Source organism: Mustela nivalis (assembly GCF_964662115.1).
Source record: "Mustela nivalis genome assembly, chromosome: 10".
Classification (NCBI taxonomy): Eukaryota; Metazoa; Chordata; class Mammalia; order Carnivora; family Mustelidae; genus Mustela; species Mustela nivalis.
The window spans coordinates 61098015-61122200 of record NC_139029.1 but is presented as its reverse complement, the minus strand read 5'-3'; the positions used below and the strand labels follow the sequence as shown (position 1 = coordinate 61122200).

At 36.9% G+C, this 24186-nt stretch overlaps 2 protein-coding genes across 5 annotated transcripts in view; both read right to left on the bottom strand.

The window, feature by feature from the left end:
* MSH4 (mutS homolog 4) overlaps positions 1-12889 on the bottom strand; it is a 106741-nt gene extending 93852 nt beyond the window's left edge. The window contains exons 1-2 of the mRNA XM_082686597.1: positions 12541-12889; positions 8444-8626 (exon numbers count right to left, since the gene is read on the bottom strand). Of these exons, the coding sequence (XP_082542723.1) occupies positions 8444-8626; positions 12541-12772 (415 nt within the window). The 5' untranslated portion in view covers positions 12773-12889. The remainder of the gene's footprint in view (positions 1-8443; positions 8627-12540) is intronic.
* A 1546-nt stretch (positions 12890-14435) lies between these two features.
* Positions 14436-23045, bottom strand: RABGGTB (Rab geranylgeranyltransferase subunit beta). Of its 4 annotated transcripts, none has more exons than XM_082686588.1 (9): positions 22955-23045; positions 21780-21887; positions 20508-20705; positions 19614-19719; positions 18721-18773; positions 18528-18638; positions 17518-17643; positions 15396-15549; positions 14436-15030 (listed from the first exon to the last, which is right to left on the bottom strand). In XM_082686588.1, the coding sequence occupies exons 1-9, from the start codon at positions 23021-23023 to the stop codon at positions 14894-14896; spliced, it is 1062 nt and encodes a 353-aa protein (XP_082542714.1). In that variant the 5' UTR covers positions 23024-23045; the 3' UTR covers positions 14436-14893. The 4 variants fall into 4 exon arrangements, with proteins under 4 accessions (XP_082542714.1, XP_082542715.1, XP_082542716.1 ...); XM_082686589.1 differs by having other exon boundaries at positions 14436-15034; positions 15400-15549; XM_082686590.1 differs by lacking the exon at positions 18528-18638.
* Positions 23046-24186: the final 1141 nt, after the last annotated feature.

The window sequence follows — 24186 nt, the reverse complement described above, 5'->3', positions numbered from 1 at the left end:
AGACACCTCCAGATTTAAAGTGAGGGGGTGGAAAAGAATTTACCATGCTAATGGACATCAGAAGAAAGCAGGAGTGGCAATCCTTATATCAGATCAATTAGATTTTAAGCCAAAGACTATAATAAGAGATGAGGAAGGACACTATATCATACTCAAAGGGTCTGTCCAACAAGAAGATTTAACAATTTTAAATATCTATGCCCCCAACGTGGGAGCAGCCAACTATATAAACCAATTAATAACAAAATCAAAGAAACACATCAACAATAATACAATAATAGTAGGGGACTTTAACACTCCCCTCACTGAAATGGACAGGTCATCCAAGCAAAAGATCAGCAAGGAAATAAAGGCCTTAAACAACACACTGGACCAGATTGACATCACAGATATATTCAGAATATTTCATCCCAAAGCAACAGAATACACATTCTTCTCTAGTGCACATGGAACATTCTCCAGAATAGATCACATCCTCGGTCCTAAATCAGGACTCAACCGGTATCAAAAGATTGGGATCATTCCCTGCATATTTTCAGACCACAATGCTCTAAAGCTAGAACTCAACCACAAAAGGAAGTTTGGAAAGAACCCAAATACATGGAGACTAAACAGTATCCTTCTAAAGAATGAATGGGTCAACCGGGAAATTAAAGAAGAATTGAAAAAAATCATGGAAACAAATGATAATGAAAATACAACAGTTCAAAATCTGTGGGACACAACAAAGGCAGTCCTGAGAGGAAAATATATAGCGGTACAAGCCTTTCTCAAGAAACAAGAAAGGTCTCAGGTACACAACCTAACCCTACACCTAAAGGAGCTGGAGAAAGAACAAGAAAGAAACCCTAAGCCCAGCAGGAGAAGAGAAATCATAAAGATCAGAGCAGAAATCAATGAAATAGAAACCAAAAAAACAATAGAACAAATCAACAAAACTAGGAGCTGGTTCTTTGAAAGAATTAATAAAATTGATAAACCCCTGGCCCGACTTATCAAAAAGAAAAGAGAAAGGACCCAAATAAATAAAATCATGAATGAAAGAGGAGAGATCACAACTAACACCAAAGAAATACAAACTATTATAAGAACATACTATGAGCAACTCTACGGCAATAAATTTGACAATGTGGAAGAAATGGATGCATTCCTAGAAACATATAAACTACCACAACTGAACCAGGAAGAAATAGAAAGCCTGAACAGACCCATAACCAGTAAGGAGATTGAAACAGTCATTAAAAATCTCCAAACAAACAAAAGCCCAGGGCCAGACGGCTTCCCGGGGAAATTCTACCAAACATTTAAAGAAGAACTAATTCCTATTCTCCTGAAACTGTTCCAAAAAATAGAAATGGAAGGAAAACTTCCAAACTCATTTTATGAGGCCAGCATCACCTTGATCCCAAAACCAGACAAGGATCCCACCAAAAATGAGAGCTATAGACCGATATCCTTGATGAACACAGATGCGAAAATACTCAACAAAATACTAGCCAATAGGATTCAACAGTACATTAAAAAGATTATTCACCACGACCAAGTGGGATTTATTCCAGGGCTGCAAGGTTGGTTCAACATCCGCAAATCAGTCAATGTGATACAACACATCAATAAAAGAAAGAACAAGAACCATATGATACTCTCAATAGATGCTGAAAAAGCATTTGACAAAGTACAGCATCCCTTCCTGATCAAAACTCTTCAAAGTGTAGGGATAGAGGGCACATACCTCAATATCATCAAAGCCATCTATGAAAAACCCACCGCAAATATCATTCTCAATGGAGAAAAACTGAAAGCTTTTCCACTAAGGTCAGGAACACGGCAGGGATGTCCATTATCACCACTGCTATTCAACATAGTACTAGAGGTCCTAGCCTCAGCAATCAGACAAAAGGAAATTAAAGGCATCCAAATCGGCAAAGAAGAAGTCAAATTATCACTCTTCGCAGATGATATGATACTATATGTGGAAAACCCAAAAGACTCCACTCCAAAACTGCTAGAACTTATACAGAAATTCAGTAAAGTGTCAGGATATAAAATCAATGCACAGAAATCAGTTGCATTTCTCTACACCAACAGCAAGACAGAAGAAAGAGATATTAAGGAGTCAATCCCATTTACAATTGCATCCAAAACCATAAGATATCTAGGAATAAACCTAACCAAAGAGACACAGAATCTATACTCAGAAAACTATAAAGTACTCATGAAAGAAATTGAGGAAGACACAAAGAAATGGAAAAATGTTCCATGCTCCTGGATTGGAAGAATAAATATTGTGAAAATGTCTATGCTACCTAAAGCAATCTACACATTTAATGCAATTCCTATCAAAGTACCATCCATCTTTTTCAAAGAAATGGAACAAATAATGCTAAAATTTATATGGAACCAGAAAAGACCTCGAATAGCCAAAGGGATATTGAAAAGGAAAGCCAACGTTGGTGGCATCACAATTCCGGACTTCAAGCTCTATTACAAAGCTGTCATCATCAAGACAGCATGGTACTGGCACAAAAACAGACACATAGATCAATGGAACAGAATAGAGAGCCCAGAAATAGACCCTCAAATCTATGGTCAACTCATCTTCGACAAAGCAGGAAAGAATGTCCAATGGAAAAAAGACAGCCTCTTCAATAAATGGTGCTGGGAAAACTGGACAGCCACATGTAGAAAAATGAAATTGGACCATTTCCTTACACCACACACAAAAATAGACTCAAAATGGATGAAGGATCTCAATGTGAGAAAGGAATCCATCAAAATCCTTGAGGAGAACACAGGCAGCAACCTCTTCGACCTCTGCCGCAGCAACATCTTCCTAGGAACAACGCAAAAGGCAAGGGAAGCAAGGGAAAAAATGAACTATTGGGATTTCATCAAGATCAAAAGCTTTTGCACAGCAAAGGAAACAGTTAACACAATCAAAAGACAACTGACAGAATGGGAGAAGATATTTGCAAACGACATATCAGATAAAGGACTAGTGTCCAGAATCTATAAAGAACTTAGCAAACTCAACACCCAAAGAACAAATAATCCAATCAAGAAATGGGCAGAGGACATGAACAGACATTTCTGTAAAGAAGACATCCAGATGGCCAACAGACACATGAAAAAGTGCTCCATATCACTCGGCATCAGGGAAATACAAATCAAAACCACAATGAGATATCACCTCACACCAGTCAGAATGGCTAAAATCAACAAGTCAGGAAATGACAGATGCTGGCGAGGATGTGGAGAAAGGGGAACCCTCCTACATTGTTGGTGGGAATGCAAGCTGGTGCAGCCACTCTGGAAAACAGCATGGAGGTTCCTCAGAATGTTGAAAATAGAACTGCCCTATGACCCAGCAATTGCACTATTGGGTATTTACCCTAAAGATACAAATGTAGTGATCCAAAGGGGCACATGCACCCGAATGTTTATAGCAGCAATGTCCACAATAGCCAAACTATGGAAAGAACCTAGATGTCCATCAACAGATGAATGGATCAAGAAGATGTGGTATATATACACAATGGAATACTATGCAGCCATCAAAAGAAATGAAATCTTGCCATTTGCGACAACATGGATGGAACTAGAGCGAATCATGCTTAGCGAAATAAGTCAAGCAGAGAAAGACAACTATCATATGATCTCCCTGATATGAGGAAGTGGTGATGCAACATGGAGGCTTAAGTGGGTAGGAGAAGAATAAATGAAACAAGATGGGATTGGGAGGGAGACAAACCATAAGTGACTCTTAATCTCACAAAACAAACTGAGGGTTGATGGGGGGAGGGGGTTTGGGAGAAGAGGGTGGGATTATGGACATTGGGGAGGGTATGTGCTTTGGTGAGTGCTGTGAAGTGTGTAAACCTGGTGATTCACAGACCTGTACCCCTGGGGATAAAAATATATGTTTATAAAAAATAAAAATTTAAAAAAAAAAATCAAAAAAAAAAAAAAAGAAGAGTTTATAACATAAAATCCAACCAAGAATAAAGAACCCAGAAAAATATCCCCACAGAACTGACATTTGAGCAGACATGAATAATGAATTTGTAGGAATTAACTAGGCAATTGAGAAAAGGATAAGAGAGATAAGAGAGAAGCAATTCCAAGCAGAAGTAAGAGACCTACGTAAAAGAGTACTGGGTTGAAGATACTTAAAAATGTGAAAGGAGAAAGTGGAAAGTGATGTGACATTAAGGCTGGAGAGGAAGAAGAGGTCTCCAAGGAGGGGGGCCTTGGAGAATATTAATATTTTTAACTTTATTGTAACACCAATAAATAAAGGTTTTTTTCTTTTTTCAAAAAAAAAAATATATATATATTATGTCTAGATTTCCAAACCCTCTTTGCTAGGAAAGCCATCTGATTTATACATTATGATTGAGTTTATATTAGATGTATGAGTTTATATTAGATCTAAGGCAGTTTAAATTCTGCAGTAAAATACGACCTTCCTATTTTTAATTGGAAAATAAATACCAAGTTCCAATAGAAATTTGGTAGACTCAGAAGATATCTCCCTTAAACTTCTAAAAGAATGCTTATACTGTTATCTCTGATGTAATAATATAATGAGCACTCTAGTGCCTAATGCTTTTTGTGGGTCTATTGTTTCGTTACTGTAGATTTTTAGAAGTCAATTATTAGAACAAAGGAAAACCATTTGTTAAGGATCGCATATGTATTACCAAATTTCTTTCAGAATTATACAAAATTTTTAAAAAATTTTATTTAAATAATCTCTATATCCAACATGGGGCTCAAACCCACAACACTGAATATTAAGAGACATGCTCTACCAACTAAGCCAGACAAGTGCCCCTTTATCAATTCTTTTTTTTCCCCCAATTTTTGATTCCATCAGTAGTATATGAGAAAAATCAATTTTACTGTGTGTTTACCATTACTAACTTCTGAAATGTATTATATTATTATTACTAATTCATTTTTCCTTGTATTTATTATTATTATGTTCAATGATTCATTAGTTGCATATAAAACCCAGTGCTCATCACATGTGCCCTCCTTAATACCCATCACCCAGTTACCCCATCCCCCAACTCCTCTCCCTTCTGTAACCTTGTTTGGTTTCCAGAATCCAGAGTCCCTCATGCTTTGTCTCCCTCTCTGATTTATTCCCAGTTTTCCCTCCCCTCCCCTATAGTCCCAATTTAATTTACTGACACTTAAATTTGTATTTTTGAAAATTGCTGTCAAAATTGAACAGATTTAACATATCCACTCATTTTCTATATTTTCTTTTGAGATGTTCATGTCTTTTTCTACAGTTTTTATTAAATCTACGTGTTTTCCATCTGTTTATGAAAATTTTGTAAATCAATGAAAATGATTTATAGTTGCTACCAATCAATCTTGATCTGATAGCTTGAAGATTTCTGCTTTTGTATAGATAATCTTTTTACTTTATAATTTCTTCCTTTGCTTTTCTGTTATAAAACTCTTTCACTGAGATATTTGATATGCATTAGTATTTTATTCTAATTTTTTTAGCGGTTTCATTCACTTTGATCTTTTGTTGAGCAGAACTTTGACCAGAACCTTTGGTTATCTACCATGTCTGGGATAAGGTAGTACTATACCAGAAGTACAGATTTAGACTCATTCATAAGCAGTTGGTAATGGTCTACCTGAATAGTCAGGGACTAGGAAGAAACGGGATTAGAAGGTAATAAGAAAAGGTGAGGGGAAAGTATGCAGATGGACCTCTTTGAATGGGCATAAACTTTGAAAAAATTTGTGTCTCATGTGAATGCCCACTAAAGGGCAACTATTATAGAGGGAACTCTTAATAATCAGGTAGACAAAATGATACACTCAATGGATGTCAACCAGCCTCTTTTCCCAGCCAATCCAGTGCTTCTTTAGTAAATCTATGAACAAAGCAGCCATGGTGGCAAGGATATGCATGGGCTCAACATCATGAACCTCCTCTTACCAAGGCTGACCTGGTCAACCACACTGTGAGTACCTAACCTACCAACAGCAGAGATCAACGTTAAATTCCCCATCTAGCAACAGTTCCCGGGGGGTCAGCATATAGTAAATATTAAGAAGCCTGACAATACCAACCACTGGAGAGGATGCAGACCAACAAGAACTCTCATATGTTGCTAGTAATAGTGTACACTGGTAGAAGCACTTAGAAAAACAATTTGTTATTATCTTGTAAAATGAGCAAATGGCAAACCTGCAGCCTCTGCCATTTAGTAGGTTCAACTTCACTTTCTCCAAGGAGATCTATACCCCAGACTTGGAGATGAATCCTGAAAAGAGCCTGCTTCCAAATATGACCTCTTGGGCCTCCCCTCAGTTCTAGAGTACTTTACAGAGTTTTCTTCTATCCTACAGTGAGTCTTCTATCATAGTTTAATAGTTCTTTATATTAAATCACCCTTGTTTAAATCATTATATGGTTCAATCTTCAAATTAGATCCAGACTGCTAGTCTCTGCCTTCATGGATTTTACAGTGCAGTGGAAAAAAAGACAATTAAAATACCAATATCATTAGTAAAATGTGAAGTGAAATGGGAGCAGGTAGCAGAGAGATTCAACCTAGACTTATAGGATTACAGAAAGCTTTCTGAAAGGTAAAACATTTAAGCTTAGACTTGAGGAATAAATAAGAATTGACTGTATGAAAAGGGGAAGAGAGTGTTCCTAAGCATAGGAAATACCAGGTACAAAGGCTGGAAGTCTGGAAGTCAAAAATTTCAGAAATATGTATCATATAAACTACTAACCTAAAGAAAAGGAATTTCTATGTTAATAGCCAACAAAATAAACTTTAAAGCAAAAATTATATTTAGAGATGAAGAGAGTCATTTCATACTACAACATACCAATGCTAAATTATTGGGCTCCTACTAAAATAGCTTCAAAATATGCAAAAAAAAAAAAAAAAAGAATAAAAGAACTACTAGAGAAGCAGACAAGTCTACAATCATACTGGGAGTTTTTAATATAAGTACAAAAAAGTCTTTAGTGATACAGATGTAAACAACATAATTAAAGAAACAGCCTAATAGGGTACCTGGTTGGCTCAGTGGGTAGAGCATGTGACTCTTTTTTTTTTTTTTTTAAAGATTTTATTTATTTATTTGACAGAGAGAGATCACAAGTAGGCAGAGAGGCAGGCAGAGAGAGAGGAAGAAGCAAGCTCCCCGCAGAGCAGAGAGCCCGATGCGGGGCTCGATCCCAGGACCCTGAGATCATGACCTGAGCCGAAGGCAGAGGCTTTAACCCACTGAGCCACTCAGGCACCCCAGAGCATGTGACTCTTAATCTCAGGGTCATGAGTTTAAGCCCCACAACGGGTGTAATTTATGAAAGAAAGAAAGAAAGAAAGAAAGAGAGAAAGAAATAGGAAGGAAGGAGGAAAGGGAGAAAGAAAGAAGCCTAAGAGACATAAAAAAAAAAAAAACTGTAAAAGATTTTTAAAAAGTGGAGACAGAACATTGACTAAAAATGTATAAAATTAAGAACTTCTGTTTATCCAAGAACATCATAAGAAAAGGAGGAAGACAAGTCACAAACCTAGAGAAGATATACACAATATAAGTACTTATCAAAAGAATATATACTCTGAATATATATTCAGAATGTATAAAGAATTTCTACAAACCCAGAAAAATAAACCTAAAGAAAAATAGATAATACACATGAACAGTCATTTCACACACACAAAAATGAAAGCTATATGGTCAAAAAGTACACAAAAGGTAATAAACCTCATTAATAACCAGGAAAATACAAATTCAGACTACAGTTAGTATCTTACAACTGCTAGACTGGTAAATATTAAGAAGTCTGACGATACCAACTGTTGGAGAGGATGCAGACCAACAAGAACTCTCATGTGTTGCTAGTAATAGTGTACACTGGTAGAAGCACTTAGAAAAACAATTTGTTATTATCTTGTAAATGTATACATTCATATATCCTGTATCCAAGAAATTTCACTGCATGTACCTTAGAGAATACTTACACACAAAGAACTATTTCATCCATTTTCCCTTCAAGAGAAACTAGATTTAGATAAAAACTAAAATTTAAGTATTAAAAAAAATCCTGTACAATAGTAGTATCAGGACCAACTTCTAGATTTCAGTAAATATCATGTATAAAAGGGAGAGTTTTCTCTTTTTTTTTTTTGTCAGAATAGTTAAAATAATGCAGACCTGCACTTGTTAACAAATGATATCAGACACATGTAGTATTAACTTAATTATCCTTCAATTATGGATATGGGTAGCATTATCCTTCAATTATGGACTAGATATTTTTCTTTCAGCCATCTGTATTAGTTACAAATAACTTCAAATGAACTTAACCACCCTAATTTACAATTTACAAGTCTTAAAAGTTTTAAAGTCATCTCGATCAACATTCCACTCATTTTCATTTTACCTGAATATCCCATTTGTGGTGTCCAATTTTTGTAACCTGATCTCTGGGGATTTCCAGCAGACAATGGAGTTTTCAGTATTTGAGGATAATTACTATCTCGTGTAGAAGATGAGCTTGTACCAAAATTAAAATTTGATGCAAATGTGTTTTCTGCATTAGATCTTTTATTCCTGAAGTGTGAACCTAAATTCAAAAATTTAATATCAGTTCTTAAATTTTCAGAATTATGCAATATTTTAATCAATATAATTTATATCATGTTTACTGTCTATAAAACTTTATCTGATGACTTCTAAAAATACAGCAAATTATGACAAATTTAATGGTACTATTGATAAATAATCTTGTACTAAAATATAAGGAAAAGGACTTATTAATATGCTTCTTCAAATGGAGACTACTCTTGATAGAATCATAAACTGCCTTCTAAATCTTCAAATACATCATTTATGTTTACTGTATATAGCAATTACAAGACCTCTTTTCCTCATTTGATTTGACTTCATTGAAACTCCTTCCTTCCATACAAATAGTATAAAAAGGGTTTTAGACTCACTTGGATTCACAGGGAATGTCCAGGCACTTTCCTACTGATATATCACTTAACAGAATTGCCTTAAAATCAGAAAGAATATATATGAAGCAGCCTACCTTAATGTCCTGGCACATAAAAGTTCTTAAAATTACATATTGGGGGTCTTTTCTCCTATTCCCCTTCACTTCCATGACAACTCTGCTTCTCCTTTACCACTTGCTTTTAGGTTACTTTGCCAGATTCTTTTTCCTCTGTCTGCCTCTTAACTCTTGGCTTCCCAACGTTCCACACCTTTTTACCTTCTCTCACAAATTACCGTCACACATCTTCTCTGGGCATCTCATCTATTATATTGGTCTCTAGTAATATCTATTTCTAGTTATTTATATCCTTCAACCTTCATATAAAGCCCTAACTTCTCTTAAACTGTAAAGCACATTTTGGCAAACTTTTTAAATAAAGGGCCAGATGGTAAATATTTTAGGATTTGTGGACCATACATTCTGCTGGTATTACTCAACTCAGACACTATATTGGGAAAGCAGCCATAGACAACAGTAAATGAATGAGCATGGCTATGTTTCAATAAAACTTTACTTCCAGACACTAAAATCTGAATTTCTCATAATTTTCACATCACAAAATATTTTTCTTTTACTCTTCAGCCCTTTAAAAATGCAAGACCCATTCTCAGGTCTATAAATGCATTATTCAATACAGTAGCTACTGACTGCATGTGACTATTTAAATAAAAAATAACTAAAATTAAAAATTCTGCCTCACTAGCCACATTTTAAATGTTCAAAAGCCACATTTGGCTGTTGGCTACCATATTCACACAGATATAAAATATTTCTTCATCACAGAAAGTTCTATCAGTGCAGCTCTAGGTCCCTAAATTTAACTACCTTTTGGATATAAACTTTTAGAGATCTTTCCAGACTTTTAAATGTTCAAAAAATATACTCCATCTTCTCCTCAAAGCTTATTTATTACCAGCTGTGGCCAACTATAACATCTTGCACCTTGTCACTTAAGTCATAAACTAAGGAATCATTCTTAATTCCACTTTCATCAATTTTTTTTTAAGATTTTATTTATCTTATTTGACAGATAAGAGATCACAAGTAGGCAGAGAGGCAGGCAGAGAGAGAGGGAGGAGGAAGCAGGCTCCCTCCTGAGCAGAGGGCCCGATGCGGGGCTGGATCCCAGGACCCTGGGATCATGACCTGAGCCGAAGGCAGAGGCTTTAACCCACTGAGCCCCCACTTTCATCAATCTTAACACCCAATAAGTAAGTCTAGTAAAAAAATGTTTAATATCACTAAAATTTCTCCCCATCTCTACTCTTATTGGCCCATTTTAAGCCTGTATCTTCTTCAGGCCTTGCTTCTAGTATTATGCCTCTTTAATCCATTCTTCACATATCACCAATGATCTTTCCAAAAAAGAAATTTCCTTTCTCACAATTCCTCACTGTCTCTCCATAACCACCATGGGACTAAATCAGACTCCTTTACACAGGTACCAGCAGAAACTGGATGACACATTCAAACTAGGATACTTTGAGAAATTTGATAAAGTATTTACAAAAGTGTGGACGCAGTGTAAGGATATCATCATAAAGAAGCACATAAAACTGTGTGCTCCACCACAGACTTAAAGGAACTAAGGAAGGGAGTGGTTACCAGGAACTAGAGACAGAGAGGGATGTTTCTTGTCCTCAGGTTACTTTTAGATTTTAAGCTCCCTCTGGAAACTTAGTCACTTGTCTTAGTTGCCCTCCAATTTCCTTGACCTCTATTTTGCTGTGTCTTTATCTTCTCTCCTCTGGCCTCAAATATACTGGTGACTTTCAAATCTGAATCTCTCCTAAATTTCTCTTCTTAATCCAAGATCCATATATTCAATTGCCTCAGAGTGATTATATGGATATCCTAAAGGTTATTCATATTCATAATGTCCATACAAAATTCATTTTCCTTCTAAAAACTGATTCTCCTACAAAACCCACTTTATCAGGAAGTAGTCCAGTCACCAATGCTAGAGTTTGATGCAATAATTCACACATAAAATAATGAGAGCCTATAAGGGCACAGAAACAGAAAAAAATATTTAAAAGATAAAAAATAGGACTTATTAACTGGATGATGCGAGAAATTTGTTGAAGTCTTACAGGTTTACGATTCAGACAATCCAGGGATAGAGTTAAGAAACAGCTCACGGAACTGTAGAGAGATGAATTCAACTAATCATATAGTAAGTCTGAGGTGTGCATTGGTCTCTCCTCCTAGGAACTTCAGAAGACAGTTTGAAATAGGAATCTGGAGCATAGGGGAGAACCCAGTAGTGATAATCACATCCAAGAAGTGACCTAGAAAAAAACCCCAAAACTCTAAGGACAGACCATAATTTGGGAACTGATAACGATAGGCAAAGCAGTTCTCCGAAAGAAGAAAAACAGGGATGAGTAGAATTAGGGAAACCAAATTAAGAGTTCAAGAGAAGACTGGTCAAGAACATTAAACACAGGGGAACTGAAAAGTGAGCCCTGGATTTGGCATTTACCTTATTATTATTATGGCTAAAAGGTGTGTGAAAACAGTGATAGTTTTTCCACAAAGAGGGAGTTGTCCAAATACAAAATAAAAGGGTTGAACTTGAATTGAAAGACATACACTGTTAAATACTTGAACATATTATTCAACTGAATTAGATGAAATGCTGGATTGAATCTATTCTCATTTCATCCTAGTTCAGAAGCCAAGAGGAACCACTCCTATCACCAAACTCCACAAATTCTGTCATTTGTCATATACTTTTGGGAGGGAGACAGACGGGTATTAAATAAGGTTTTACTGCAGCCTTCCTCAGAACTGAGTCATTTACCTATCCCCACCTTGTAATAAAACCAATTTGTAGATGGGATCGGGAGGGAGACAAACCATAAAAGACAATCTCACAAAACAGCCTGAGGGTTGCTGGGGGGAGAGGGGTAGGGAAGAGGGTGGCTGGGTTATGGACCTTAGGGAGAGTATGCGCCATAGTGAATGCTGTGAAATGTGTAAACCTGTCGATTCACAGACCTGTACCCCTGGGGCAAATAATACATTATATGTTAATAAAAATAATTTTAGGGGCGCCTGGGTGGCTCAGTGGGTTAAGCCTCTGCCTTCATCCCAGGTCATGATCTCAGGGTCCTGGGATTGAGCCCTGTGTTGGGCTCTCTGCTCAGCGGGGAGCCTGCTTCCTCCTCTCTCTCTCTCTCTCTCCCTCTCTGCCTGCCTCTCTGCCTACTTGTGATGTTAAATAAATGAAATTTTTAAATAATAATAATAATTTTTTAAAATGCTTTATAAATGGAAAGAAAAAAAAATTCACCAACTTGAGGAGCCCAGGCTTTCACTCACTCAGACCCATAAACTCCCAGAGCACCCCATTCCCATCCTCTCAACCACATCACCACTGAAACTTGTCTGAAGTAACACCCGCCACCGCGCTGGGCAACCTCCCGGGGCTGCAGCGCTCCAGCTACCCGTGAATCCATCCAAATACTCCTTGCCTGGTGCTAGCCCGGCGCCAGGCGGGTGGCGAGGGAGGCTTGTGCTGCTGCTCCGGTCGCCGGCGGCTGCTGACGTGCCAGAAGTGGTGGACGCAGAGGCCTGCGCTGAAGGCCTGCTCTGAGGAGTCTCCTGGAGTCCGAAATTATAAGGACCCTGAGACCGAGGTTCTCCCAAAGCGATGGAAGCTGCAGGGACCGACGGGGAGACTGTTGAGACCTCAGACCTCCGCATTCTCACAAATCTTCCCAAGCAGAAGTCTGAGATGGCGGAGTGTCCCTTCACTGACCCGAAGTTAGAGAAGCGTCGCAGGAAAAGGCCTGAGCACGGCACGCAGACGCAGAGCCGTGCGCAGGCGCAGCGAACCCCAGCTTCCCACCCCCACCCCATGCCTGGGGGCCCTACTCCTTCCGGTGCCCAGCCCTTTCACCCACCATAGGATTTGGCTTTGAGCTTAGTCTGAAGTACCGCTCTCTTCAATCTGCTGGGATCAGCTGAACACAACTTTTCAAAGCCTATCAATGACCATCAAATTTGGTAGCCCGTTGGTCTCACGGCACTGTATTTTACTAATGGTTTTGCTTTTGAACATCTCCCACACCCCCAAATATAGTTTTTTTAAGTTTACAGACTGTCCATCACTAGACACCAAACGCCTATGATGGTGTAGACAAATGTCAGTGTTCAGCCCACCTAACATTCTCTTGTGGAGAAACGCAAAAAGGAGCCATTAACCTCCTGCAGTTTAAATATCCACAAGGATGTTGTCATTATCACAAGAGAATATTCACCCATTAAGCATATTATTGTATCGGCAATAAACTAAAAAGTAGGTCAATGGATGAGATCTCTCTTGGACAGCTCCCAGTTTCTCAAACTGTAGGTACAAATTAGTAAGAATAGACTATATAAACCCAAACTCTAGCTTTGCAACAAATTACCTCCATGAAATTAAGTTTTGTGCCTATTTTCTTGAATATAGAAATAGTACCAACTTCCCAAAGAAACTAGGATTGAGAAAATACTCTGGATACTGCAATTGGAATATATTCAAACATTACTGACCATAACCTAACCGACTTGTGGAATCACTATGTTGTACACCTGAAACTAATGGAACACTGCCAACTATACTTCGATAGTAAGAAAAACTGAATTCATGTAGTTGCTGAATTACCTCAGTTAAGTCAGGTGTCTAACAGCACAGTTCACCCACATGCAATGACTGAAATCCTCAAAATTCCTTCAAATACTTCCAGTGATACCATTTAAGATTATGTTCCATCCAATTCCAAACTTTCAGAAAAATAGTGGCAACTCAGCCTAAACTCTTCAGTAGACTGTCAAAATAATGGTAGACATTTCAAGAATCTCATGTAAGCATTTTCTCATCAAGATGCTACAATTGACATTGGTGAATGATGTCTAAGTGAACCACCACTACTCATTTTTTAGTTAACTCCACCCCCACTGTGAGGCTTGAACTGACCACCCCAAGATCAAGAGTGGCATGCTCTACCAACTGAGCAAGCCAAGAGCCCACTGATCATTCTTGAAACAACTACTAGAATTTGCCAACATGCTTGAGAAAATTTCAACTTCCATTTCAAGAAAAATGTTCATTGAAATACTTTATTTTCATCAAGAATGTAAGTCTTAGAATACTTGTGCTCAATTCCAGTCTTTTGGAAGTTTCAAAAAATATTGTGGAAACTACGAACTTCTATTTCCTTAAGGGCCAACAATTCCTTGGATAGGTTGCTGGAATTCTGACATAGAAATGTTTAAAAAATAAGATGCAGTCCAGAATGCTGTCCTATTCTAAAATGGTGCAATGTGCCATTTACCTAAATTACTGTGATCAATTCAAAGTAACCATAAACTTATGAAATAGTCCCAAATTTCAATAGCCATTTATTCTGGTGCATCTTTTAATTCATATATGGATGGGTTTATCAATTTTTAATCAATTAACATTCTCACTGATATAGATCAATTTACATTAGCCATTATCATATAACATGAAAGAAGCACATGGGAAAAACAAGCAGAACAAAAGACTTCTTGATAGTTCTTTAAAATTGAGTTTGCTGTTAAGGAAACATACAAATAAATACAATGAAGCAGAAACAAAATACTGTACTCAGAAAAATAGCATTGCGGAAGGAAATCTAAAGCTGAAGATAAAGATCTTTATTTTACATTATGCATAATTACATAATTTATTAAAATTAATACAATTCATATACAAAATAGTAACACAGTAGTCATTTTTAAATTTGTTAAGCACTTTACAGGAATGTTAAGATGGCAAAACTATATATACTAAGCAGTGTCTCACGTCTCCATCAATGTCTAGCTCACTAATTCAGGCTGAACATTCACTCTCCGAAGTACTTCTTCAGGCATGCAAAAAACAGGACTAACAGGTTTTATCTGTTCTTCTCCCAAAAGTGACAATCCAGCAATTCCAAATAAAGTATGAAAAGGATCTACCTATTTAAAAAATAAGAATTTACAGAGTATTACAAAAATGCAAACTTCTAAAACCCTACTTCTGAACAAGTTATATTGGATTCCATTATATTTTCTTTACTTGAATAAATGCTTAGTTTTCTAAAAATGATGACTTCAAACTTTTTTTAACATAGGACCTTTCACCATACACAATTTTTTTTGACAATTAAGTGATGAGAAATTTCTGCAAACTTGTCTTCCCTTCAGATATTCTCAAGTTACCTAGAAAGTATCCTGCTTAAAAAGTAAAACGCTGAATATCATCCATTTTTAAGCCTGGAAGTGACATAAAGGTAACTCAAAGCAATGTAACTATTACATGAACATGTCAGAAATATACTTGCCATATCTCCTGGTCGGTCTGCAAATCCTCCTGTTTCTTCATCTTGACATGCTAAAATGAAACTTCTAAGTTTCTCTCTATCAATCCAATGAAGCCTTCCAATTATCTTTAGGGAAGCCAACACCCACCATGAATAGCATACATCTGGTAACTAGGAGGGAAAAAAACCACAAGCAATTGCCACAATTTTATTCTCTAGTCCAAACATGGGGTGCAGGAGGAGACTAAGGGATATACTGACATACAGTTAAAGATGCTAAAATTCATAAATACAATTACTTGGATTTAAAGATAATCACTGGGATAAGACCAAACATTTCAAGCCACAGACACCCACACTAAATGTTTCAGAGTTTAGGCACTCAGTAACAACTATCCCTGTACCTTTATTTTATCTGCAATAAACGTCCCTTATCCAAGAAGCTGGTGGTTAACACTCATGAAATCCATGGTGATGTATGTTCTACTTCCCTAGTCAGAGCATTTACAACAAGTACTGTCCAGGTAGGTATGTAATTTGCTTAAAAATAACCTAAAGCCTGGCTCCTCAAACACAGGTCATTTGGGTTTAAAGAATGCAGAATATCTCACCTTCAACTGAAGAATCATTTCGACAAAATCGCTGGGTGATTCATAAGCACATAAAAAACTGTCCTACATTGTAAGTGCAGATTCCTGGCAATCCCAACCCTGACCCATTTTCTAACTGTTGAAAGTTGCAGGTTTTTCACTGGACTGTAAGTAGCTAGAAACCACCTGTGGGTATTTCCCTACCCAACTTATTCAGAAATACTGAACAAGCAAATCTAAAATAAAAATACAATGACCCAGACAAAATCACCACCATGCCCTATCTTATTTTCTGTCAAGGATCCAGCAATCTATAGCCCTTGAAGTCTAACTTAGACTACAACCGAAGTTTTTTATGTATGTGTAAATCGTTTTTTAAAATACAGTCTAAAAAACAAAAACAAACAAACAAAAAAACCAGAAAAACAAAAAACGCAGTCTTGTGTAGGAAAATCACATCAAATTCAAATGAAACCACTGTTATTTTACTTAAACACAGCTATCCCCACTGGTTTCTTATGGCACCATCTACTCTTTAGGGTAGTTATGTACTTGCCAACAAGACTATATATCTTACAGAAGTGGAAACATTTACTACCTGGCCCTTACAGACCCAATTTAGAACATAGTATGTGAGAGCGAAAGACAACTATGGATGTGCAAAGGAAAATCTGATTCCCCTTTCTCCAAATCAAAATGCCAAAAATTGGGTTTTTCTTAAAAATTTTAATAAGGATTTTAAACAAAATTTTGCAATGTAATTCTTAAAAGTCATTGATTTGGTAAATTAATTGTCCTTTCACACCCATGAAGTAGACGTAGAGACTTCTGTACAAAATACATGTATTCATTTAACACGACTCATTGGGTCCCAAATATGAAGAATGCTTTTTTTTTTTCAAGATTTTATTTCTTTATTTGACAGAAAGAGAGATCACAAGTAGGCAGAGAGGCAGGCAGAAGGAGAGGGGGAAGCAGGCTTCCTGCCAAGCACAAAGCCTGACGTGCGGCTTGATCCCAGGACCGAGATCATGACCTGAGGTGAAGGCAGAGGCTTACCCCACTGAGCCACCCAGGCGCCCCTACAGAAAGCTTTTAATGCAGGACTAATTTTCCCTGGTATAGGTCTATAATTAAAAGTTTAAAGAAACAGCTTCATTTCACTGGCTGGAAAATATAAGACCCTCAAGATAGGGAAAAAACCACTTTAAGAATACATACTATGTCTGAAATATAAATGTATTTCTAAGCTAGGATATTTGCTATTTTTTTGTTTTCCTTCAGGTAACTCCAGAATCCACTTCATGACTGGAAAGGCCAGAAGAAAGCTTTGTCATAGAAAGAAGATCAGAAGGAACACATCTTTTCAAGTCTTTTAAATGGATACCATAATTAATAAGTATCTCCACTCCAGCTGTTTTACTTTTGCCAAGAGCATTTTTTAGGAAGAAAAATTGCAATGGGGGGAGGGGTAAAAGCACATTATCAATTTACAAGAAGCTATAGTAGTTATAAAGCTATTAGAACACAGTATCTTATGAATCAATACCTTCTCTGGCCTTCCATTGAGTCCACCTGATGGCAACTGTCGTTCACAAAGCCACCAACCGAGTAAATCAGAATTTACTTGATGCAACTGGCTAGTAATAGCCAGAAATCCTGTGCAACAATAGATCTAAAATTACAGACATAAAGTACATGTGTATAACAATTTTCAACAGTAGTGTAGTAATAAAAACTACTTAATTAAAATGCCATTTATGTCTAAAAACTTGCTTTCTATTAACAAGTCAGAACTGCAAAGACATAAATATCATATACCTAACTGAACAAATTCAAACATACTAATTCCAGGATCCAATTCTACAATGATATATTATTGTCAACATTTCTTCATAGCTAAAAGCAAAAATTTTTTAAAAAGGATTTTATTTTTAAGTACTCTCTATACCCAACATGGGACTCAAACTCACAACCCCAAGATGAAGATCTTATGCTCTACCTACAGAGCCAGTCAGGTGGCTCTAAAAGCAAATTTTATTGGACACCTACTTACAGATACAATGCACAATAGTACAACTACTACTTACAAATACAACTGCCTCTCTGGCACAAGTAAACAGGTATTAGGATAGGCAGGGAAAAGATTGTTTCCATCTACTTAGTTAAAAACTAATGGAAAATAAAAGCGAAGAACATGCAACTCCTGATCCCAGGGTTATGAGTTTGAGCCCCACACTGGGTACAGAGATTAAATAAACAAAACTTTGTTGGGGGGGGAGGGGCAGTTAAATAGTAGAAAATAAAAATATATCTTTCATGATAATAAATCTACTTATGTTGCCTGGGCCAGGGGCTTCCACCAACAGGGAATATATACACAACTACTATAAAAATGCCTTTATCTGCATTTAAGCAATTCTTATGTAACATCCCATATTACATTTAAATTAACTTCAGTCATACATAACAAACACTGAAACTGCTATTAATATATTTTCCCAATTTTTCACTTAACCCCTCAAAACTTACATATTTTAATCTCCATTAATAAATTACCTGCCCAGCATGGGATTCAGAACCTGGCCTGCAACCAAATCCACCATCAAAGTTCATACACGATAAAACAAATTCGATTGCCTTTTCCACATTAATAGCATCTAGCTTCCCCTACAAACAGAAAAAATAAGCCTACTGAATTCCAGAATAATCATGGGAACTTAATTATTCCAATACAATATTCAAAACTTACCAATAGGGCCAAGGTTGCCACTGCACAGAAAGAGAATCTTGTATCAATTTCTCCTAAAAGAAAAAGGAAATTAAATAAAAACTAAGTATTACCAGAGGCATCTGATCTTAATATATAATGCCAATTAACTGAAAACAAACTGTACAACTACCATGTTTAAATTTCCATGAGTTCAAGCTTAACATTTACTTTCAATTAGCAGGACGAAAGCTGAATCTGAAGTAAAATCACTTCTAAGAAATCCAAGAACTAGAAAATTTGCCAAAAATACGGCAAAACTATCTTAAGTTGCTTACAGCACCCAACAAGGGAAGGTAACACAGAACCAAAAAGATAACTCAATTTCTAACAATGACAATAAACTTACCCTATTATATAAAAGTAGATTTTCACATCCCATGAAGCAGCTGGTCTCTCCGGCCTGCACTGTATTCAGCCCTAAAGCAGAGATTATCTACATTTATCAAGTATAGTACTATTCCCTCCCTCCACTCAAATATCCAGTAAGTTTGTAAAGTTTTTTGAATATCTCTCCCTCTTCATTAAATAATTAAAAAAAAAAAAAAAAAAAACTTTACAAAGCCACCAAATACTGGGGGAAAAAATTTCACCTACCTCAAATTTTAGACTGGCCCCCTCTGTTCCAGTTCTCTGGTATGCTGATAAACTAACACAGTGCATGCTGGAACTTCCAGCAGACCATTTAACTTCAGTAAGACCAGCTGCTTAGTGGGACCTGAAAAGATCAAAAACTTAAAAATCTCCTTATAATTATTAGCAAAGCCTCCAACTCATTGTACTTAAAAACTTTCAACAAATCTTATCACTACAATAAACACCCGAACAGATTTTAATATTGGTACTTTGGGTAGCATGAATGAGACTGACATTACCCCAAATATCTCCAGCAAAAGAACCATCTTCTTTCTGTAGACTCTGAACATATTCCACAACTTTATTTACATCAATAACATTAATACTATCATACAGAGTAAGAATCTGTAACAAAAACAAAACAAATTAAGTAAATACTTCTTCAACACTGCTACTTTGTTCTAAGACGTTCTTCCTCAACCACCCTTTAAATTGTAAGCAAGCATGTCCTTCTGTCTATGCATTGTGACCTTTTTGCAAAGGTGCAGACTATCTTCTACTATGCCACAGGCTTTATCAACAAACCCAAACCAGTAACAAAGAATTTATTTCCTCCATATAAATTGCAACTTCGTATTCCAAACTTTGTACTAACTTACACATACAGAAGTAGACTTTATAGTATTTTTCTAGAAGATTGTATTTATTTATTTGACAAGAGTTAGAGACAGCGAGAGGAACACAAGCAGGGGGAGTGGGAGAGGGAGAAGCAGGCTTTCCACTGAGCAGTGAGTCCAAAGCAGGGCTCAGTCCTGAGCTAAAGGAAGACACTTAATTACTGAGCCACCCAGACACCCCCAGAAGTAGACTTTCAAGTCGTAATCGTGGATCTTCACTATTATCAAAATTAAACCACTTAACTCTAGCTGGTGATTTTCAAATTATTTACATATACTGAAAATAAACATTTTATCATTCAAGGTCTCAGTGTAATTTTTCAATTTACATCAACTTTGGATTCAGCTAATACATGCCATCACATCATTGACCTTGTAAAATACAGGCTTCATTTGAAAAGATTAGGGAAACTTTTTTTGACAGATACCAACTGTCATGTTCCTAATACCCAGTTCACTTTCTCCATTCTCAGGTAAGAGAATACACTACCAAGACTACTAAATTTTAATATTTACCTGGACAGCACTCAGAGTATACAAAAGATGAGGGTCATGTCCAATACTGGCACTTATTCCACCACACTCATGTTGACATGACTTAATGAATGTCAGAATTTCTTCTCTATTCATCCGATGTAGTTGTCCCATGAGATCCATTACAGTCAGACCCCAATAGATACCACTCATTCTCAAATACTCAGACATACAGTATTCCTAAAATACACAATTATTTTAATGTGCCAGTTTGAATTGATGCAGGGTTATTAAAGTGATAGAACATGTAAAAACTAGTCATACTTATTGTTTAATTCAATTCATCCTAACTGTTAATTTTAAATTGTGGCTATCAATACTGGGGGTCAGGAGAGGATAGTATCTGCAATGCATATGATAAATTCACCTGCAACTAACAATACAAATAAGACTTTAATCTCTCTTAAAATCTAACCAGACGTATAAGTAAAAAAATATACCAACTTTTTTCAAGTTTGGGGACAGAGTATTTCTTTCAGAGTATCTACATCATATTTATCAAGTATCAATTCTATTAATATATGGACTATGTACAAAGCCTATCTACTACCTATTAGTAAATGGTACAACTTGAAACCAAAATAGCCAAGGCATGCAAAAGTTTAAATAGCTAACAGAAGCTACTCAGAGACATAAAAACTGGTACAGAGACTAGATCAGAAATAAATTTTTGCTAGTCACCAATGCAACACATGTTAAGTTTCAGTCTGGTGAGTAGTCTTAGGGAATTTAACAGGTCACCAATTCATCAATGTTTCCCAAAATGGTAAATTCAGTTGTTTGGATACTACAGGGAAAAATTTACTTTCAGTTTCATTACTTAGCCCCCTAAGAGGCTAACTATTCTTCAGGGTTTGAAACTTAAGGTAAAACTTTTTCAAGGTCTCAGCGTAATTCTAGAGCTAAAGTGATATTACACATCAGCCATATATTCAGGTAATACATGCCAACACATCACTGACCTTGGAAGTAATACCTCAAGGACAAAAATACAAATCTCTTCTCTACCTCAAACCTCTTAAACATCTAGGCAGATGGGGAATCTATTTGATCTATCAAAGCCTCTGAGAACCGTGGTTAATTCTGATACCAAGGTACACTCACTGCACTCATGGAGAGAACTTCAGTCCTCCGCATGCAAGAGTTACCGTTTTTAAGAAACACGGGCCACAGATACTGACCCATTTACTGTTCATGCGTAAGAGTGTCATTTCTTCAAAATAAAAGGAACTTTCAACACAAAATCATACATACATAATCATCTTTCTTGGAGCCATAGGACGCGATATAATCTGCATGCTTCTCTAACAATAGCGTGTCAGGTGCATCTGACTTGATAACAACATCCTTCTGCGGTGTGCCCTTTCACAAAACAAAAAAGCAGTGACTTTGTAATTGTTCATTTTTTTATGCTTGACCCCAGTGTTTATATTTAATATACATCTGAACTTTTCATCTTAATTCCACCTTGCTGCACAGAACTTTCTATATAAAAACTAGGTATCTGACCAGAAAGAAATTAGGCACTAAAGCTCTTCGGAAGATTCGGGTAATTTTTCAGGTCTCAGAGTAATTCTAGAGCTAAAGTAGTAATAATCAGCTTCGGATTCAGAATACATGCCAGCTCATCATTGACCCAAAAAATTATTACCCTCATCTGTTGTTGCTTATCTTTCGCTTAAAAAGTAAACACCACAAAACAGCCCATCTTGCCAATTCAGAACTTAGTTTACATGCAGCAGAAAACTGAAGCATTAAAATTAAAATGTAAAGTATTTATTTATAAAATAAAGCTAGCCCATAATTCGCAGGTAAGTTAATTAAATTTTACTAATCCTAGGTTATCAACTTATCAGTAAGTTCCTTTAGTTTCATCTTCTCCAGCTTTAGTCTTAGTTTCTTCATTTGCAACAAGCCCCCAGGAAATGAGGATTCTGCTCTAGTTCCCCGCATTTCTTACTGTAATCGAGCCAGCTAAAACTCATTCTAAGTAGGTCATGACCATTACCGAAAAAAAATTAGTGAATTTCCATCAGATCCCACTTAAAATTTACTGCATCTTCAAAGAACGTATCAGTAATGACTTTATCGGTTTTGAGCCATAAAATATAGAAAAAAAAGGAGAAAAAGAACCACCGACTGGCCCGGCTTTTTTGAGGAGTTAAGAAATCGGGCCGTTGAACCTTGAGGCCTGCCTCGTAGAAGGAAGCCTCGATAAAATTAGAAGCCGTACGTGCGCCCGCGAGGTCTGCATAAAACGCTGAGTAATACTTCACTCTCTCTGAACCCTAAAGAAATCCCTTTCACGGCCGGTGTCTTAACCCAACTGTTCTCCAATACTTGCTGAACAATTAGAACGACTGAGCTGCTCAGTACTACTCCACCTAAACGCCACCCGCGCAGTCACAGTAAAGGACAGCCTCACTCACCATGTCTGAGACGGAAAAGAGAACTTTCCACCGTTCCTGGGCAGATTTAGGCGGCACGCGCCTGCGCATAAGCTCCCCCCAGGCCCCTTCCCGGCATAGCTGACCACACTCCCGCCTGTAGGAAGGAGCAGTTGCTTGGCTGCCCTAGGACCCCGCCAAATGCTCATAGCTGTCCTCGCTGCCTGAACCCAAGTTCTCTGGCGGTCATTTTCTCGTCCTGTGGTGACCTTGATGTGTTTGAAAGTTTTAAGTAATATGTATCTGAATTACTTTTAAAAAATAATTTGTTCCTGAGGCTCTTTGAACTCTGAAGATCTGGAGTGGATGGTAATTAGTGGAATTCTTGCATGTAGGAAGTATTCAGTGTTTTCTGAGTGAATGTTAAAATGTTTACATGTCCCTCCTGTTCGCCTTTTCTGTTTGGGATGTGGCTCACTCCCTTCACTTCTTCAGCAAGTGCTACTAGCTGGAAGTTTTGTAAATTGCTTTTGGGAAAAAAAAAAAAAAGACCATCCATGTTCTTTTCACAAACTTCCGACTATATTTAGATTTGCTAGGGGTGTTATTACAGATATTTTCATTTGTGCTTCCTTGGATCTTTCATACTTAAGTATTTTGAGCACCCATTAGAAAATATTGGCACCCTATACCCTTACAGTGTATTAACATTCAGTAACGATTTGGAGAAGTGTTCTGACACAATGACATATATGGGCTATCAATAATTAAGAGTGTTGAATCTGCTATGATGATAGATTTCATTTTTTTTTTTCTCCCTGTAATCAATATTCTCATTTATAGTTTGAAGCTACTTTATTAAATGCATGTAAGTTTAGCATCTATTTCTGGTGAGTTGATCCTTGTACCATTCATTGATGACTGTCTATAGCCCTAATACTTTTTGTCTTAAGAAGTCTGCCCTACTCTCTGCTCAGCAGGGAGCCTGTCCCCCGCCCCTTTGCCTGCCTCTCTGCCTACTTGTGATCCCTGTCTGTCAAATAAATAAATAAAATCTTTAAAAAAAAAAAAAAAAAGTCTGCCCTAAATGCCTGTGTGGCTCAATGGGTTAGGTCTCTGACATTGACTCAGGTCAGGATCTCAGGCTCCTGGAATGAAGCCCTGCCTTGCCTACCTTGTAAGGCTCTCTGCTGAGCATAGTTAAGCTGGTAGTCTGCTGGGCCTTCTCCCTCTGTCCTTCCCCCTTTTATTTGCTCTGTATATATCTCTCTCTC

Coding starts and splice junctions, on each gene's coding strand:
- RABGGTB (XM_082686588.1), bottom strand. CDS start 23,023: ATGCGCAGGCGCGTGCCGCCTAAATCTGCCCAGGAACGGTGGAAAGTT. Junction 19,720..20,507: donor ATACTCTGAGTGCTGTCCAG/GTAAATATTAAA, acceptor TTTTTGTTACAG/ATTCTTACTCTGTATGATAG. Junction 15,031..15,395: donor CCGACCAGGAGATATGGCAA/GTATATTTCTGA, acceptor TTAAATAGGTAG/ATCCTTTTCATACTTTATTT.